Below are 20,029 nucleotides of genomic sequence, written 5' to 3' on the forward strand. Positions count from 1 at the left end.
GTGCTTCATCAATGTGTGCAAAGACCAAAGGCAGAATTGCTAAAGTACCAAGTTGATGTCACACCTGCAATAACTTTTGAAATGAACAAAGCAGCAGAGATGGCAATGAAGGCTCTTGCATATTTTACTTGACTATATATATATATATATAAATACTCTGCATGGTGTAAATAGGTGGTACACAGATAAAACTACCAAACTGCTCTAAATGAAAAACACAAATAACTCCTTCACCTACAGTCACAACAACAGCACGAACGAGAATCGATTAGAAAAGCATAAGCTCAACTCTTTTGTTACTTAGTTAATTGTTTCCCATAATGAGAAAAACCTTCCCTGCCTTTGGGGAGAAAATATTGCAGGATAAGCGAAATAACTCGGTTTAGTGCAAAGGGAATTAAAGTCAATATATCGCATCAGTCAGTGATGGACAAAATTAATATAGGGCCTGATCAACAATACTGAAAATGTTAACTGCTGCATGTGTGCTCAAATTTCCATCGTGCTTGTGACGAGCTGCAACAAGGATCGGGATGTATTTCTTCTGTCTGCCGGCGCGGGAAAGATTTACAGCAGCAGCGGTGATGGTCAGATACTGCTGCAAGCGATAAGAAATTAAGACTAATGTCCATTTATTTTCTCGTGCTGCGGCTGAAGCCAAACCGCCATGACAGCGAACAACAAGAAGCTGGCGTGGAGAGACTCAAAATCCTATAATCAAGTCCTGAGCGTTGGGTTTAGACTTTTAGTTGGTGGCCAGTGTGCCGTTAAATCTAGTTCAGTCTGGGTGGATGTGCTTTGTGGACTGTGTTTCATATTCAGCAATAAAACATGCCACTATTCGTCCTTCCTCTAAACCCAGTGTGTACGTGTTTATGATCGTGGAAACAAACCTTGTTACTCTGAGGTAACATATGCACACGGCGCACCCACTCTGAACTTCCCCTTCCACGAGGCAAATGCGGTTATATTTCCCCATTCAAAACACTAACAATGTCATAAAGAGAATGCATTACTGCCACCTATTATGCAGAGCTGCTGCGTGCGCCATGTCTGCATTAAATTCAAAAGGTGAACACGATGAATCAGACAATGTTCCAAGAAGCTCCATAAAAGCACCGAAATGACCATATTCATTAGACTGTGTGTGTGACATAAATACAATATGTCTCCCTCTATACTGCAGTGTGTGAGGAGTACATGGTGTTTATGCGACAGAGAGCCAGGCTGCAGAGCCCAGCCCAGTCTGGACGGACTCAGCCCAGCCCAGCTCGACCCAGCCAGCACTAATCCATCATCACCACTACTGAATCATCACGCTGCCAATAAAGAAAGGCAGCAATACATTATAGACATGTGGCAGGCTTTAGCGATAATGACATTGAGAAGTCCTCTTGGGCTGTAGGAAAAGCCTGGGCGCGTGACACACTTGCTTACAGAGGCAATAATGTATGGAAATGCTTCAGTGTGCAAGACAAGAGAGAGGGACAGGGAGAAATGAAGGAGGTGCAGTCTGTATATAAAGAAAGGAGGCACTCTTCCCATCAGTTTCTATTGTGGACTATACAAAAAGGAGGACATTCAGAGACAATGTTCGTTTTAGATTCATTTGCAAAAAAAAAAAAAAAAAAAAAAGAGCTATCTTACAATCAGTCTGATGTGTCAACACCCCATTTCTGTGTTATCTCGGTCTATACATCTCAGCTGTTAATGCAATAGGGTTTGTACAAGTGACACGTTAGAGACAGAGCTGCCAATCATCGGCATGTCATGTGGCACAGTGCAGCTTGAATCACCCTGTTATGTCGTTTATGATATTGAAAACATTGTGCGTTAACCCCACACGCACTAAACTTAGAATAAAAGTGCAAAACGTACAGGCGAGTGGATTGATCTGTGTGGTGACGGAAGTCCATTACACAGCCTGTGACGATGGAAAACTAATGTAAGGTAAGATGTGAAAAGGCACAAAGAACTTAAACGGTTACACACCTCTGTGAAGCTACACATCACACTTTCATCCTCCGCCTCGGTCTGGAAATCTCTCAGTCTTAGTTGTGTTAAACTCGTGGGTGACATGTTGCAAACGTAAATCTCTGGTATTGTATGACCAACTTAAATTTAAAAATGTCTCTTTTTCCATTTAAATTAAAAGTTGGTTAGGTTTCTGTGTGCTGAAGAATTTGCATTAGCCTAAGGGTCATTCAGGTTTTATGAGAATCACTCCGCACACACAGCCCCCAATTTGAAAATGGAGAAACTCTTTTGACATCAATTATGTGCTGCTGCAGCGTAAAAATAACACCTTTAAGACTCAAACTAAGTTTACACCTCAAGATATGGGAAATTTTTAACCTTGATTCAGTTTAGTTTACCTCCAACCTCTGAAAATGTGCCAGTGAACAACACGGTAGTCAAGAGGCAACTTCCAGAGGTGAAAAATGAATCCAATGTGGAAGTGACATCAACTGCAGGTGTCGCTAGAGGATGGCTGCAAATGAAAGTTAATTCCTACAGACTTCCATGTTAAAATTTCCAACTTCCCACCATTGAAACCCAAAAGGTTTGGGCTCAGTCAATAATTTTGACTGGGGTGACTTTACGACTGACATGTTTCTCTATTGGAGTTTCTTTTATCTGGAAACATAATACCAACACTGAAACTCCAACTGTGAAGCTCAAAATTGATGGGTGACATCAAAGTGGCTACATCAAGATTTCAGAGGTTTATGGATGTAGTTAAATTGGACATGCAGATGGTTGATGTGACAGAGGAGTATGCTAGGAAGAGATGGAGGCAGATGATCCATTGTAGCGACCCCTAAAAGGGTCAGTTGAAAGAAGAAAAAGAAGAAGGAGGGGGGTTTCACTGCAGTTTCTTTGCTGTAGGTTCTGAAAGATGCATGCAAAAAATCCCCCCAAAAACCTAAGACGAAGAACCCATCTGCTTCCAGCAGGATAAAGCACCATGTCACAAACTCAGCTCATCTCAAACTGGTTTCGAGAATATGACACTTGTACTCATATGGCCTCCTCAGTCACCAGATCTCAATCGAATAGAGCACCTTTGGCATGTAGTGGAGCGGGAGACTCGTATTAGGGATGTGCCGCCAACCAATCTGTAGACAGGCTGCGATCATGTCAATATGGACCAAAGCTTCTGAGGAATCCCTCCAGCATCTAACTGAATCCATGCCACGAAAAGTAAGGCAGTTCTGAGGTTCAACGGTGGACCAACCCTGTAGTACATCTATCTATCTCCCCATTTCTCTTCTACGAAGTGGGATCACAGGGTATTCACCACATCCTTCTTCCCAACCAAACTTTCCAGATCCTGCCGAGGGATTCTGAGGCATTTCCAGGCCAGACTGGAAATATCTCTCCAGCAGTTTCTTGGCTCACCCAAAACACAAGGGTAGTCGCCCCAGGAAGGATCTTAACCAGATGCCTGAACCACCTCAACTAGCTCCTTTTGATGAGCAGGAGCAGCAGCTCTACTCCAAGATTCCTCCGGAGGTTTGAGCCCAACCACCCTTCAGAGGAAACTCATTTCGGCCGACTCCTTCAGTCACCACCCAGATTTCATGACCATAGGTGAGGGATGCAACATAAATAAGCGCTATACAAATACAGGCCATTTACCAAATCAGTGGGTAAATTGAAAACTTTGGTTTTTTGGCTCATCACCATCTCAACAGTTCAGTATAATGCCCACATTGCTGCCGATGATTCACCAGCTCACGCTCCACCTTTCCATCGCTTGTGTATAACACCCCAAGATACTTGAACTTGTTTGGTCTAGGTGGCCTGCCTCTCAAGGAGCTTTCCAGTTTTCCAGATTTTATGTGGGTGCATGGACCAAACTGGTTTAGCGATGCTGCTAGCATGCATAAAAACAAACTCTTCACATCAAAAAATACAAAAATTAATAAATATAAAATGAAGAAAGGGCTGTAACAAGGATGGGGATGCATTTCTTCAGTCTTATCTAACAGTTTCCCCCAAAGGAAGATGAGCAAAAAAAACCAAAACAAACAAAAACCCAGCCAACCAAACAAACAAACAAACAAAAAAAAAAAAACCCCAAAAAACCACAGACACAAGGTTTGTGCTGATAGAATAAAAGTCTCAATTTTATTTCTGTTTATCTATACATTAAACAGGTGTTCCTGAATGCAGCAAGAGAAAACACAGAACAGGATGCTAAGCGTCAAAGACTTGCTCGCATAGCAGAGGTGTGGCCGGTTTAGCAAAGACATGTACACTCTCTATCGCATATACTTATAACATTTTCTGAAAATGTAGGGTTGCCTCTGGGAGGCTATAATAATGAGGGAGTGTCAACTCCAAAAGTCTTGAAATTCTTTTCACATTATCATACCAACTGGAAATACTCCATACAGTAATAACCCTGTCTTTCCCTAATGATCACTGCAATGCGTTTATACCTAATACAGACAGGTAGATATCCAAGCAGCCCTGTATAGCTCACTTAATACAAGTATGAAAATGTCATTAATAGGTCTGTATGGATTTGTCATGTCGCCGTTGTCCCCTTTAACTCAATCTCGAGGCCCAGTTTTCCATCTCCGCAGTTGGCCCTCTACCCGACAGTGATGTGGTACCAGGTAAGTAACTCAACACCTGCATAGGAATTCAATTACACACAAACTCCCTGGGTCAATACCCTGGACCAGAGCAAAGCTTACAATTGAACTATTATTAAAACAGTCCAACGAATGGCTTAAGTGCTTCCGTGAAAACGACTGCTGTGTATCTGAACACATGCTCTTCCCACAGTAGAGAGGTACCAGCACATTTCATGTTCACCAGCACGGTTGGAAATGAAAACAATAACCATCAGTAAGAACATAGAAACATACTGAAAAGGGACACAACCCTTTTCTCTCAATAAAAGAAACAAAAACAAAACAACAGAAAAACACTTTGGTGCAGAAAAGATTCCATTGGTACAGGGTAAAAGAAAATATAATGCACTTTGTATAATTACTCACAGTAAGTCAATCGTTAGTACTTTCTTACACTAAATGCATAATTTTAACATTTAAATTACATTTAAGTGACGGTGAGGGAAAAAGCGATGCAACAGGGGAATCACAGATAATTATTCAAGAGGACAGGAACGTCGACAAAAAACAGTCTTCGTGAATATAGCCTGATCGCATTTTTGGCATGGTCCAAATTTTAGAAGTTGACACATTCCTCTACGTGGGTATTTTGTCATTTCATCCCTCTTCTAGAACACAATCTGAGGTTAACATGGACTCAAACTTAACGTGTGGTTTTGTTTTTTGCTGAGGACCTCTTCTACTCCATCGTCCCAGTCTGACTGAGATTTCCTGCGTGGCATGCGACCAGTGAACAGTGGCTTCCTCTAACTTTCACATCGTCGACATCTGAGTGTGAGCTAATAATCATCTATTATCTATAGTGTAACCTGATCTAATCAGTAAAAATGCATATTTCCGAAAATACACTGCAACAATGTAAATTGATAGACAACAGGTGCTAAAAGCAGATGCATCCATTTGAAATCGGCAACTTCTGAGGTACTTCTGAAACTCACAGCTGAGGATATAATCACTATCTACAATATTTGGATGGATAGCATATAGTTGATACAGTAAAAGCAGGGTTATCGATTTTTGTGAAATATTTTGGCTTTAGAATTCGAGTAAGCTGAGGGGATAGTGGCGGTTGACACACCTGAATAAAACATAGCCGTATGACGATAAAAACATAGAAAAACAGCACCATTTGAGGTCCGATAGATCAGTTTTCGAACTGTTTGCTGGTAGCACCGTCAACCAGTAAAAATCTCAGAATGCAATACAGAGACAGAACACAACCACTGATCAACTGCACAACATAGCAAAGAGCGAAGATATATATTCGGAGACGACCCCTCACACAGACACCCCTTTACAGCAGCATCTTTAAGCAGGTAATAAAACTGATTTCCTCCTAAGAATGATATTTGTGTACTGAGGTGTTTTACAAGTTTTTAATATGCTGTACATGTTGAGAGTAACCAGGTATACCTTTTCCTATAGATTTTTTTTTTTAATATACACACATAGTTTACAGTCACTGACAAACAAACACCAGAGTAACAATGAGGTAGGACGGTGAAGTTAGATGAAGTAGAACCGGTTTGTGGATTGTATACAAATTTTCTGATAACTGTAATAAAAATATAGGCCTAACTATGTGTTCCTCTCCGTTTTCTCATTTTAAACCAAGTCTGACACTGTATCTGTGGCTCAAACGTGTGTCTCGTGTACACCTAGCTCCGAAAACAGTGGCACAGAGCCATTTATCTTGTTTCGCACAGTGAAGCTAAAACCAGATCGCTTTTTCCTTAATCAAACTGTCAAAAAGCAACCCAAAGCTCCTTCCCTTCTGCAGCTTAAACAGGTGTTTACAACATAAGCCAAAACAACAGCGAGGAGGACAGGATCGTCCACATGAAAGTCAGGAGAGAAAAGAACTAAAGGTGGCATAAAAAGACGATCGCAAAGCCGCCACGGTTACGTTTCCTGCCTATCACTACTTAAGTGTAACGGTGAAAGCACCGACTGGTCTGGTGTCGTGACGCAAAGCCAAAATTAGTGGCTCTGCTTGTGAATAAAACGGTACAGTATGTTACTGATATGCTGCTAAAAACCCAAACCGCTCTTCTGCAAGTGACTCGGTACATTTGATAAAGAACGGCCTTTGCCTTTACAGATTAAGCCAAATCTGGGTTAAAAACATACAGTCCTTCCATACAGCTTTCATCCTTTGAAGGTGGTTTTAGTTAAAGGATTAGGCTTAATGGCCATCCAGGAAACAGGCCTTAACATTTTTGATGATGTATTAATGGTCTTTCTTTAAGCATCATTTTAACCACACCCCTCCCATTTTGGCATAAACAACAAAGAAACAAACACAAATACAATACACAACAATGTCTTAGAATTTTAGCAAAGGTACTTTGCACAGCAGAAATCTTTTCTTTTAAAATGCACAGCCTAGCGCACATAAACCTTTGTACAGGGAAAAACAAAACGAGAAATCAGAGGGCACCGAAAAAGGGACGTTTCTAGGGAACCCCCTCAAACAGTATATCAATAACACATCGCCGTTATAAGGTGGCGCTTTACGCTCGGTTACTGTGGCCGGGGCCATTTTTTAAAAATTTGTTTTGTTTGTGCAAACCCTGCTGATTCTAAACCCCGTCTTTAGCTCGATCTCAGCATTCAATACTTTGGCTCACAATTACCACTCATTTGTAAAAAATACACTATTATCTCTATAGGAGTCATATTTATACATTACCAGCATCAGTTTAAAGCGCATATTCCAGTCAGCTTGCACATTTCATTGGTCAGTTTTTATACTGGCGAATCACATTTTGCAGATAGTAGTAGTTATCAATTTTCTAACTAAGTTTTTTTCTTTTAAACCGTTCCTTTTCGAGACCATGACGGAGTTGCAGATTAAACTATTGAGATAATTTAACTTACTGAAATGCAGTTTTTTTTAAAGAAACCTGTTAAATCTATTAGGGCTGCCCCTGACCAAAGATCTTCCTAGCTGAACAGTTTTTGTGACCGTGATCTAATTAATCCAAAATATATTTTAACATATTTTCTAATGTGTTTTGTCAAGCACGACAAAGTGGTTTGAAAGCTGAGACAGAACATTGTAAGTAACACCATTACCACCGTGCTACATACCAGAGAAAAAAAATTATACAAACTCATGGACGAAGCGTTCTGCCTGTTACAGACAGCAGCAAAAGAGGTAATTATTCTGATTGTGCTGCAATCACCAGTAAGCAGGCTGTCTAAAGACGGCGGCCATGCCAAGCGGCCAACATTCGCCTACTTGCATATTTGAAACAAAAACCAATGTTTGAGGTTGATGACTGACAGACAAATATTTATCTGTCACCTTCCTACGCTTTGGATTTTGTGTGTGAAAAAAAGCGAGAAAAAAAAAAGTTTCCATGAGTGACTGACACTTCCTGTAAAGTGAGTGTTTCCTTTTCAGGTCGACCAAGAATGTTCCGACTCCTGGAGGGGTGGGGGGTGGGGCAGCCCTAAAGTCTATCAAGCATGTTAGCGGCAAATCTGACAAATGAATCAAAATGTACCAAAACTCATTCTTGCCATAATAAACCATAAAAAAATGTCTTAAGGTGCTTCATGATAATACAATGATTGTTAGGCCTTAATCTATGAGGACATGTTTGTTTTTTTTTAATTAAAAAAAAATAAAAATAAAGGACAAATACCACAAAAACATTTCTTTAAGATCGAAGAATTTGCCCATTTAAAGTGCATTCAATGTAAATGATTTGTGTTGATCTAACTACTGCATCTCAACCGTTGGAGCGCAATCGTTTAACAATACAGAATTTTATACTATGGCGTGATCATCAGGTAGATCCTAAGTGAGGTTTGCCAAATAACAGATATAGTAAATATAACGTACAGGCTCGGCTGAAATCGGGTGTTAAGAAAAGCCTCGTCTCATTTTCCAGAGATCGCTTTGGCTAAGAGAGAGGGATACTTTTTGTTTTCTTTTTAAAACATATGTTTGTAGACTCAGCTGATCTAAGTTCGATTACAACGTCAAGCTTAAAGCCAACAATTCATATAAAAAAATTAAAAAAAGTGTACAAAGAAACACAAGAAATTGATAGGTAACGTGGAATTACAACATCAATTTGCTAAACCAAACTTGTCCAGAAGCTTGAAACTGTAACGAGACTACAAACTGAAATATCAATGTTTGGTGGAAAATAATAATAATAATAAAGAGTTGCTTATGTACACTGAAATAAAGTAGCTTAAGAAAAGGCTGATCTGAACTTTTGAAATAACAAAAAACCGAGACGGACGATATGATACAGAAAAATAAATCAACAGACAAACGAGAATCTAGACTGTGAGGAGGAGAAAGGCTTGATGAGCAGCTCTGCAGTAGATTCACAGTTAGCCACAGCTAGGTCACAGTTGAGATTTCAATCTGCAGCGTTTAGTTCCAGCCTGCAGATTGCCACCCAAGCCATTTTGGATCAAAAAGAAAAAAGAAAGTGTGTGTGTGTATACATAGATATACACACACACACAGAACAGAAGAGGAGAATAAAAACATGAAAGAACAAGAAAGAGACTAAATTTTAAAAGTTCTGATGGCATAGCTCAGGGAAAGTTGTCACTGGAGCAACCTTACTCTAATTCCCCAGTGGCGTGCCTTAAACAAGAGGGGGTTATTATGGGGTTCAGCAGGGCCAGACAGCTTCAGCAGCAAAATAGTATCCCAGACAGCTTTACCCGTAGCTAACACCGCTTCCACAAGACGATGACCAGAGCTGTGCCTCGATTTTCATCCGGGTAGCGGTCCGGCTCAGCCAAACTTAATGGTGTGAACTACACAGAAAATAGTACCTGGCCACCTCGTACATTCTCACAGCAAAGTGCAGATGAAGCGTCGTGACTTCAGCTTACAATACATTTACAATCACAGCATACTAGAAAACCCAGGAGCTTATCAGTGCCTGGTGATTGCCAGATCCATTTAAGGCCTTTCTAGGTCTCAACATGCCTGTACCACTGCAACTCAACAGTCAAGTTTCCTTAAAGTAACACACAGATATCCGATCAAAACGTCTCCTGTGCTCCCTCGTGGATGGCAAATATTCATAAAGATTAACATTAAAAAAACATAAAAAACAAATACAGCATTCTAGAGACTCGACAGAGTCCCATTAAATCTCAGTAAGCTGTCTTTATAATAAAGTTATACGGTTAAGTGGGAGCACACGCCCATAATTAATCTCTTTAGGAGCAACAGAATCTCTGCTGCAAAATGAAATATGGCTGTTACTAATTAAGACTTGTGCATTTGAGACCCTCATGTCCCATTCTATGCAGTAAGTACCAACCGCACCAACTCCCAGCAGTTATTGAGTAGTCACCATAACAGTCAACCTCTCACGCATCTAAGCTCTAATGCAAACTAGCATCATTCGTTCGCCCAGGGAAATAATCTCTTACTTTTTAAAAGTTCAAGGACTCAACAATTATGTTCTGACACAGAACAATAAAGTAATAATCACACCTAATTTCTCTTTTGACACACATGCACAAACCTCAAGAATCTGCATCTCTGTACCAATGCCACTGTAAAGCTTATAAAAACACTCACACCAGCCTATGTCAAGCTAGCTCACATGTTCAGTTTCTAACCACTGGGTAAAGCTGTCTGTTGGCCAATTAGAAAAGCGGGCTCACAGAAATGTGATGATGGTTCTTTACGAAGGGGCGGGCGAAGGGGCCTCTTTGTTTTAACATTTCAAATAACAACCAATCCGATGTGCCAAAGAAATACGACCGCTCCTGAAATGGTTACAGCATCCCCCGACAACCCATATCAAGTCCCCTCAATATCCTGCAGACCACGCGGGGCAGAAGGCGCTGGCGTGACAGTTGATCACTATATGCCATCGTAGGTGAAGTTCTCCATCTTGACTGTCTGTCTGATGAGCAGCTTGGACTCCCGCCGCTCCTCATTCTTGATGGACTTGTTGATGTCCATTATCTTTTCACAAATGTATTTGTTCACTTTGGACAATCTCTGCGTTATCTCTGCACTGTCGGCTGTCTCTTGAGACACTCTGTCGTAGAGACACTCTGGGGAAGGAGCGAGTGTGAGTAATCAGACCACATCAAATTAAAAGCCGCTCATTTTGGCCTCGCCTTAAGGCTAAAGAATTTACCTTTACTAAAACATTTTTGCAACTCGTCCAAAGAAGGGTTTGTCAAACGTTTGAAATATACATTTTAAAGAAAAAGGAAAAGTTTGTCTTACCTCTGACAATCTTCAGCTTGCTGGGTGACAGTGGAGGTTTAGGCAAGGCATCTTTTTTCTTTTTAGTGGCCACTCCAGTGACACTGCGGTTTTTGAGGGTTTCTGTGCCCCAGATCATTACAGCCAGGTTCTTTGTGAACTTAGAATCTCCCTGGGTCCGCTGCAGCTGGTGCCATTTCTCTTCTTCCACCCAGATCCCACCACCAAGGTGTACCTAGAGACGTAAAACAAAGGTTTGTGAAAAGCACAACTGGAAACTTCTTCTTCTCCATCTACGGCTCATTATACAACAAACAGTATGTTGTCACCGGCACGGTGTCAGGATTTATTGTTGTGACACTCAACTAGTTTTATTAATTTTTAGTCAACAGAAGACAAAGTAGATATCCGTGTTTTAGATAAAGAACATTACAGCTTCACATCTATTCAACTGTTTGTTTGTGGGGGAAAAAAGTGGGAATAACCCAGATCTTCGAGGATCAAACATCAGTTACACTGTGACTCTTTACAGGTCGAATTTGGAAGACACAGCAATTGGATTTTGAGTCAGATATGGTTGAACAGAAATGTTCATAGCTCTTGACCAAAAGAGGAAAAACAAGACAAACGGGAAAGCATGAAGACAACTTAAAAAAAGAAACATCTGTCTTTCATGATTTGGGGCAGAAAAATAATTTTTCTGTAAAAATAACAAACTTGCATGTATAATTGAACTCACCCAAATTTCCCATAGCTGTGAAATTTGTAAAACTATTATAAAAATATAAAAGTTACATATTATTGTTGTGAAATGAAAGGTGTCCCTAATGTATTTTAGGTGCATAAATGCTATAAATGGGTCCTTTTAGCCCACTGGTAGGTTCATCGCTAAGCAACATGATGTAATAATATATCATGCATAATATTAGTGGACAGTGGATATAATATGATGATAAGCTATTGTCATGAAGTCAAAAATCACACAATGCTTTTATAATGTGATATAGGTGAATAAATGCTACAAATTGGTTATTTTAGACCGTTGGTAGGTGGTTGCTAGGCAACATCATGACATCAGGCTCTTGTATTCAGCCCTGAAAACTTCTCTAAGGAGGTCAGTCATTACATCGGGCCGCTCGCCGGCAATATCAAACCCTCTGCTAAAGACCTGCTATTATTTTTACCAGCGTTTGAAACCTCACATCTCAGAGCTCATCTACTCGTGTTTCTTCCATCCAAGAAACATTAGAAAAATCAAACCTTTACTGCCATCCAATGATTTGGAACTTTTAGTACAAACATACATCCTCCTCAGCCTGTTTTCAACTGATCCCAAATGCAGTAGCTAGGCTGCTTACAAAAATTAGCAGGCCCTTACACATCACCCCTTTTTTAAATTTAATATGATATAAAGTCCGACGTGGCAAAGCTTCTGCATATATATCTGAGCTACTGACAGCAGTAGGCCTCTGCGATCATCTGATCAGGGTCTCCTAACTGTTCTGTGCTCTTATTTTAAATCCAGAGGGGACTGCTGTTTTGAGTTTGTAGTCCAAAAACTTTGGAACAGCTTTCTTCAACCTTTCACTGATTTTAAATGACTGCTTACTTTTAAAACGTAAGATTTTCCTTAATCATTTCCCCAAAATATTTTCAAAATATAATGAAGAAGATGTGTGTGTGTGTGTTTGCAGCTTGATGGGGCTTTACTTTTTCTTGTGTCTTGTGGTGTAATCTCAGCGATTTTGTACAGACTAGTAAAATTCTGGTAGTGTGAAGACAAACAGAGTACATGCTAATTATAGCAGGACACATTCAGCTTTCACCTCCCGCTTAGACTAAATCAAACTTTCCAAGAAGGGTCACTTTCACCCTCTAGGATACGTAAACAAGCTCTGGCCACTATCTTCTTGTAGCACGGATTACCTTCATTACAAACTTAGGCTGTGGCTCTTTACACAGTCACTGTACATTGCGTAAGCCTGGACCAAACACTTCAAGCTGATTGCCAGCCATGGCAGACTGCCCTGGTCTTCTAGGTGAGCTACTGTACCGGAGGGGCTGCATATGTGACTCTCGTTCCCTTCCCTATTCTCTTATCACCGTAAAGTCTTTAGGCTAGCATCCAAAAGGCTTTTCCCTGTGCAGCTAATGTGCTTTAGGCCCCCGGCCAGCAGACAAGCTTTTTACTGCCCTCGAGGTAGAAAAAGCCTCTTCTTTTTCTTCTTTTTCCACGACCCCTCCCCACCCTTTCCAGCGCACTCTCAGTAGGGTTAACCTGTCAGTCACTTTAAATTCCTCTCGTGCAAATAATTAATATGGGGTCCCTCATGTAGGACAGTTCTAATTTGCAAGTGTTCTTCACGCTTGAAGTGGCTGCAGGCCCCAGAGCTTGTACTACCAATTCCCCCCCTGTCATCAGCGACAGGACGCTGGTTGAGTTACAGCAGTGGGGGCAGTAAAGAACCCTAACAGGCTAATAAACACCGACGATGCTGGCTGCGCTTGCAGGAACAATAATAATCTTCTCAACCTTGTTTACCTGCAAGGGTAAGGCAGCTAGGGGAAAGGACTGATCAACAATGACAGCATGTTCCCAGATTCACGGGTGTTAAGAGGAAACGCAGCACTTCCTGTAAAATCAGGATACTGTTCACAGCCACCCACAAGGAAAAATGAAAGGGGACCAAATGATTCGAAGCTCTCAAAATTGGTTATTAAGACACCATCATAGTCAGAGTTTTAGTGCCCTTTCTACTCTACACTATAAATTAGAAGTTCACTTAAATATATGCAAACATAATTGAAAAAACAGGCCTGTTGACTACTGAGTGAACTTCAAGAACAATTCTTTTTCCTACATTAGAAAATATGAAATTAACTGGACTATGCTAACAGCCTTGCAATCACTTTTATGACATCAGTTTGAATTTTCGTGCACAAGATCCTCTTGTTTTCACTTTGCTTTAAAGAATTAATGTCAGCACGAAAAGACAGATTTATGCAGCCATGAAACAGCACAGACAAGAAATTACACAAATTAATAATAAAAGTTTTCTTCGTGTACTAGTTGGAGCGAAAATGGAAAACTGGAAATGCAATTAAATACGCAGCAATTCTTAGTTCGGAGAAACGTACCTTGCCGTCGTTGCAGGTGTATACTGTTCTAGGTGAGGGTGAGTAGCTGGAACTGGTGTTGGCTTCTTCTCTGCACGTCTCCTGGGCCTCAACAATAGGTTCAACCACTTCAGCCTTGATTGTCTGGGTGCCATTGTCATGCATAGGCTCTAGGAGATAAAGGAGACGTTAACAATTATGGAGATAAAAGCAACGACAAACCTCTGTTTTCACTTAACGCAACTTGGCGAAACTAAAACATGCTAAAATACAGCAGAAACGAGGGAAAAAATGCTAGGTGTAAACAGCTACTAGCACCTGAATTCTTACAGTAGTGAGGGGTTTTTTTGCCTTCACCGCTGGAGCAGTGCCCACCTGCTTGTTTGCTTGCTATGCGCCTTGGGCACAGGCTTGCCTGTGCCTTGTGACAGGCAGTTATTTTAGCCCAGTAACTAAGCTGGCTTGGTGGCTGGCCACGCTAAGCTCCAATGTAGCTGATGAGTTTTAATATCGGTCAGCGCACTCCATCCACTGCCTGACAGCACCCCAGGGTGCTTTAATCTTTAGCCTGTCCATTAGATGGTCTAGCCAGTAGCTGGGCGCCTCTGTTCAGATCTGCAGGGGGTCTGAGGTTAAGACCAGCATCTGGCAGAGCTCGAGTATGTACAGCACTGTGCACTGCAATGACACCACTTTTAATCACACAACCAAAGTGCATTTTATTCAACTTCCAGTACTGGATTTACCACTTCAGCAATAGACCTGTTAAAATCCCTTTGGATTATAATCTCTCTCCACATGTATACATCATTCCCCAAAGGTTTCTTCAGTTTTTATCTTATCCTGATTCTGGCAGAAACCAGTCCTGTTATGGTAATTATGATCAATCTGTATGGGACACTGGGTTATACAAACTGTATCTGATTTAAATGTAAGCTTAGTGCTTTTCTTTAGGCTTATCTGATATAATTGCGTGTCTAATATTCCTAAATCAAAATAACATTAGTCCAGGACCATCACTTTGTTTGGACTTTAGAACTTTTGTACTGTGAGAGAAAGACATAATAAATACTTAGTGGGTGGTGGGAGAAGCAAAAGAGGGACAAGGTACTGTTGGATGAATGGGTCACATGGGCCTCACCCAACAGACTGGGGTTCAAGCCTTGTGTGAAATCAAAACATAGTTTTCCCACCGGTGCTTTGTCCTCGTCTCTCTTTTCCTCTTTCCTCACATCCAACTGTTCGCAATAGACAGCTGCCCCTCCCTGAACCAGAGCTCTCTTCCAGTTAAAAGAGTGTTCTTCCTTCCCGCCCTCACCAATTTCTTGCTCAAAGAGGATCGTCTGGTTCTTTCTCTAATATTGTAAGGGCTTATCTAGCAGCAACAGCGACAATAATAGAATGTGCACATTTATGGCACCCATATACAGTAACAAAAATCAAACTTAAAGACACCTATAAAGTAGGTAGGACTCTCGTTTTATAAAAGAATCAGTTCTTAAGCAGATTAACTGACTGACACTCAGCCATCATCATCATCACCATCCAAGAAGCTTCTTTAGTTCTGAACTGAAGAAGCTTCCCGGATGAGAGAACCTGAGAACCTTCACAGACATTCATCTTTACACTTTTTTTGTTTTTTTGCACATAATTGCAAAAAAAAAAATTGTCTGCATTTGTCATCCAGACCTTGTCAGGAGAGAGATGGTAAAATTACTGTGCTGTGTGGACATAAAGTGAACACTAAACTTAATATCTATCCTCACGCTTGCTGCTAAACTCCTTCCACTGAAATTGTGACTTTATTGCTGTTCAGATGTTTCTGTATAAGAAACACTTCACTTGTCAGTTTCCTTACTATATATGTATTCATTTTAAATATAAACGTTTTCTTTAACAACTGACGAGGTTAAAGTTCACTAATCAACTTTGTGGTACTGGTAACTGGTTTGTTGGCTTGTGTGTGGGTGCTACTGGTCTCTCACCGCTGCCCAGTCTCATGAGAAGTACGTCTTGCAGTCTCCTGTTGAAGTCCCTCAGTTCTTTGACTTCTGTCAGCAAGCTGCCATATTCCTTGAGCTTCTTGGCTTGCTGCACCAACTGTCTGCGGGTTCTCTCCAACTCCTGCTGTAGCCTCCTCATCTCCTCCTCCTGCTGCCTATAGCTGTGAACCAGCTCCTCGTACAGAACTCTGGGAACAACAGCGGCAGCCACCTCAGGCACACAATCCGTGTCCACCGCCAAATGCTGCTGTTGCTGCTGGTGATGATGTCGCTGATGCTCTGCCTCCATATCATCATCTTCGTCATCTGCATCCTCTCCCACCTCAGCCAGCCGGTCCTCATCCAGGTCCTCCTCGCCCTCCATACAAGAGCTGGCTGCATTTCTCTCTAGGCGAGCCACTACCGCCGCTAGGCTTTTGGATGAGTTAGAAAGGGGGCGTCCATGGTCCTGTGACAGGGCCTGAGGAGAGTAAGAACTCAATTTGGAGACGACATAGGTGGGCAAAATGAAATCTGACCTATATTTAAAAAAATATGTCATGGACATTGAGAACTCTGGTGTTAGGCCTGTTAAAATATTTATTCATATGTACAAGTATTCCCACAAAGTCGATTCTGTTCATCCGGACATAGTGTTGCCATTAGGAGACACACTTCATCAATCATCCAATCAACTTCTTCAGTCTCAACTTTGAAAACGCTGCATCCAGAAGAACATAATTTATTTTCTGGGATTTTCTTACCCAGACAATTGAGCATGCATCAAGATAGTATTGTGTAAAATCCTTTGCTGTGACTCTGACTAAATATATGACTGACGCCACTCAAAACAGAAGAAAAATATTACGTAAAACCACAAATCTGTCTGAAATGACACGACAGGCAGACTTCAAACTGTTTGTTTTGACATGCGAATCTCAATAGGAAATGGGAGGACAGGAGTCACAGAGTTCTTTGATGAGCCGCTCAGAGGATTTGTCTGTGAAAGGGCAGCTGTCCAGAGTGCTGAATTTGTGTTAATCCAGCATATGGTAAAAATAGTGTGGGGGATTTGGGGTGTCAGCCAAGTTTATGAAAATGTGATGTATCATTGATAGATATATTTAGATATCAGAGCATCGCTGCAAAAAATTTACATGTGAAGTTATACATGCTCCCATACTTGGAGTGTTGATGTGGCCTTTTTTCACTACTTAACTTTTTTGGGTTTTCTCTGACACAGTAAAAGGCAAAGCTTGAGTAATTTTTCTATTTGAAAGATGACATTTAATGCAATTAGTTTTAATGTAAAGTATACTCAAATGCATGTCACGGACCCAGTGTGATAGACTATCATGATACTACTAACATAAACAAGTCTAAACACCTTTTGATTTAGATCATTTATACATGATTGACGGTATAAATGATGCAATATGTGTGCATTGCAGCAGACACATATGTTTGCTGCAATGCCCAACAACCACAGTGTACCTCTGATCTTCCTACCTTTTTATGCCTGAGTGGCATTCTTTCCTCTCCAAAATTGTTCTCGATGGAGTTTCCTGAATTCTTCGTGGACATCTTGGGAATTTTCATCTTCTTTTGTGTTATACTGTCTTCAAATTCTTCTACTGTATCTGTGAGCCCCGGAAATAGAAGCAAGAATAAACTCGTAAAAGTCCCTAAAAAGTTGCATGAATTTTCAAAGTATGCTTTTCAAAGTATCTACGGAAGTGCTCTCATCTGTATTGGTTAGCCTCTCCATTCTGCCTCATCAAGGCGACTTTAGCATTAAATGAGGTAGGAATGTAAGCATGTCAGAGGACTGCGGTACAAATGGTCCTGGGCTGGCGACATTGTACCGATCTCCCAGCTCAGACAGATCAGACTCGGGGATTAGTGATGTAGCTAAAGATCGTGCATAGAAAACGACCGTGAGCAAACATTTCTACAACTCCAAATAAACACGAGCAAAAGCATTTCACCTGCACACTTCATCACATTTGCACGATAAACCTACATGAAACGGCTGCGATGCTGACATGTTACTGACAGGTTGCTGTATGTAGTCTGCAACGACTGCAGCACCGCAACCCCTCTGTGGCACGAATCTGCCGATAAGAAAGCTAACATGCAGACTGCAGCCCACCAAAGCCGCCGGATTGGCATCTCAACTACATTTGAGAGCCTCAAAAATAATGACAGATCAGTCACCGGCTGTCAAATATGTTTATAATACGGTGACAGCCTTGCGTCTGTACGTCGGCAGTAGCATGCTAACACGGAACGAATACAAACCAAGCAAGCTAGCAAGCGTTAGCTTCGTGTTGTAAACAACCGTTGTGAGTCGCTAACGTTACATGCCACGTATTTAGCGACACAACCAATACTACCCAACCCAAACAAGAGGGGTAACTTAAGAGACACGGCGCAGTAAGTGTAAAGAACATATAAAACACCGACAACAAGGTATGACTACATACCAAACTTATCTTAGCATATCTAACTAGCATATCTAGCTAGCCACAGCCGAGGACGTTGTTGTTGCTATCGGTGTCAGATTCCAGCTGATCACGTCCTGACAGATCGGGTCAAAAAAAGGAAAAAGAAAACACTTGGTTTGACACATTCCTGAGTTTCGCGCACATCAGCGTTACTTGGTCAGACGGCGAAAAGAAGCGTTAAAAAAGACAAAATCTCCTCCGTTAGGAGGACAACTTACCTGCAAGGGCAAGGATCTGTGCTTCGCACGGCTGGCCTGCGCTGCCATTCTCTTCAGTTCTGTGAACCAGATACACCTTCTGATTATCAAAATCTGTTTTGTGCAGAGGTCTGAAATCTTCCACATTTGAAACGGGTAACGCGTAGCACATATCGTCTTCAAAGAATCTAATAAAAGCATACATTATTTACTTCTCTTTGGTCCTGCACTTTGGATATGGTTGACAGTTTTTCCTCACAAAGTATTAAAAAAATATACACATAGGGGGGTTGGGGATGTTGTCTGCGCTCGGCTACTCTTGCCTGGTCCACATCACCAGGGTAGATCATCAAGGCATAAGTAATAGACATGATTTTAACTGTGCTGTTAGAAAGTGCTCGGGTGCGAAGGTATTCAAAAGCAACAAATTTTTTTTAATTAATTTTAAAATTGCTCAAATAAATATTTATATTTAAAATATTTGTAACTTTTTATGATTTGTCATCTCATTCATTTAGGCACCTCTGGTATTTCACTCTGTCTTCTAACTGTTTCAGAAAAGCCATCAAGATGATTACCTGCTTGGTTAGACTTTATTGGTCTCTGTGTGCTTTCCTGCGTTTCCTGGTGTATACTTCTCATCTGTTCCTTGTATAACACCCAAAACACTTAAGGCCAGCTGACAGAAATGAACTCTTTGTTATTGTAAGACAGCCAGGTGGTTATACAACAGGATGGATTTCTCTCAGTTGGTACTCTAATGGAGGGCACCACAGTCGATAAATGACACTAACAATTTCGTTCTGCTTGGGCTGCTGTAATTGAAAAGTAACTGATGCAGAACTATATAGAGGCTCCCCCCCCCCCTCACACACACACACGTCTGATATTTCATTTCATAGTTTCAGGCATTTAGTTTAGTTGTGATTAGGCCTCTTTCAAATGCCAGCTTCCCCGTGATGTTTGTTCACTCTCCTGTGTGACCCGTCCCTGAGTCTGTTGATGTATACAAGAACATTTCCAAACAAACAAAGAAACGACAATAACTCTGAAAAACATATTACGTCGCCTCTCATTTTGTTGCAGTTATTGGAGCAGCACTTGAAACTCTTTTCAGTGCAGAGTTACATCTGCCAGTTATTGATTTGAGAGACCAGCTCGTTTCACTTTTCTGTGAAGAATCCATAAGCTGAACTGTCAAAGCTGAACACATTCCTTATACATTTACAAAAGCTGAATTCTTCCACATTTTAAAGCGAATGGACCGACAGTTATTTAGAAGGCTGAGGCTGAGGCAGAGGTATCTTGCGTGTCTACACTAAGTGGAGCAGTCTGGCACACCCGGCAAAATAAAACAGGAATG

The 20,029-nt window shown here is 41.1% G+C and overlaps 2 protein-coding genes across 4 annotated transcripts in view; both read right to left on the reverse strand.

Moving 5' to 3' along the window:
- agbl4 (AGBL carboxypeptidase 4) overlaps positions 1–20,029 on the reverse strand; it is a 351,287-nt gene that overhangs the window by 64,189 nt on the left and 267,069 nt on the right. The gene's annotated exons all lie outside the window — the stretch shown is intronic.
- bend5 (BEN domain containing 5) lies at positions 4,106–18,980 on the reverse strand. 3 transcript variants are annotated; one of them, XM_085264078.1, is made up of 7 exons: positions 18,870–18,956; positions 18,688–18,746; positions 17,472–17,602; positions 15,966–16,443; positions 14,002–14,150; positions 10,885–11,098; positions 4,106–10,706 (listed from the first exon to the last, which is right to left on the reverse strand). In XM_085264078.1, the coding sequence occupies exons 3-7, from the start codon at positions 17,559–17,561 to the stop codon at positions 10,510–10,512; spliced, it is 1,128 nt and encodes a 375-aa protein (XP_085120204.1). In that variant the 5' UTR covers positions 17,562–17,602; positions 18,688–18,746; positions 18,870–18,956; the 3' UTR covers positions 4,106–10,509. The 3 variants fall into 3 exon arrangements, with proteins under 3 accessions (XP_085120204.1, XP_085120203.1, XP_085120205.1); XM_085264077.1 differs by having other exon boundaries at positions 18,688–18,980; XM_085264079.1 differs by lacking the exons at positions 18,688–18,746; positions 18,870–18,956 and adding an exon at positions 18,449–18,562.

The sequence above is a fragment of the Mchenga conophoros genome, linkage group LG23 (genome assembly GCF_057382185.1).
Source record: "Mchenga conophoros isolate Kocher_MC1m ecotype Shallow Benthic linkage group LG23, M_conophoros_male_GT1.1, whole genome shotgun sequence".
Lineage (NCBI taxonomy): Eukaryota > Metazoa > Chordata > Actinopteri > Cichliformes > Cichlidae > Mchenga > Mchenga conophoros.

What these genes read in the sequence shown, in the direction of transcription:
- bend5 (XM_085264077.1), bottom strand. Translation starts at nt 18,871, where the DNA reads ATGTATGCTTTTATTAGATTCTTTGAAGACGATATGTGCTACGCGTTA. An exon ending in ACACCTGCAACGACGGCAAG is followed by an intron (nt 11,099 to 14,001) that starts GTACGTTTCTCC and finishes TTACGTCTCTAG; the next exon opens with GTACACCTTGGTGGTGGGAT. An exon ending in CAAGCTGAAGATTGTCAGAG is followed by an intron (nt 10,707 to 10,884) that starts GTAAGACAAACT and finishes CTCCTTCCCCAG; the next exon opens with AGTGTCTCTACGACAGAGTG.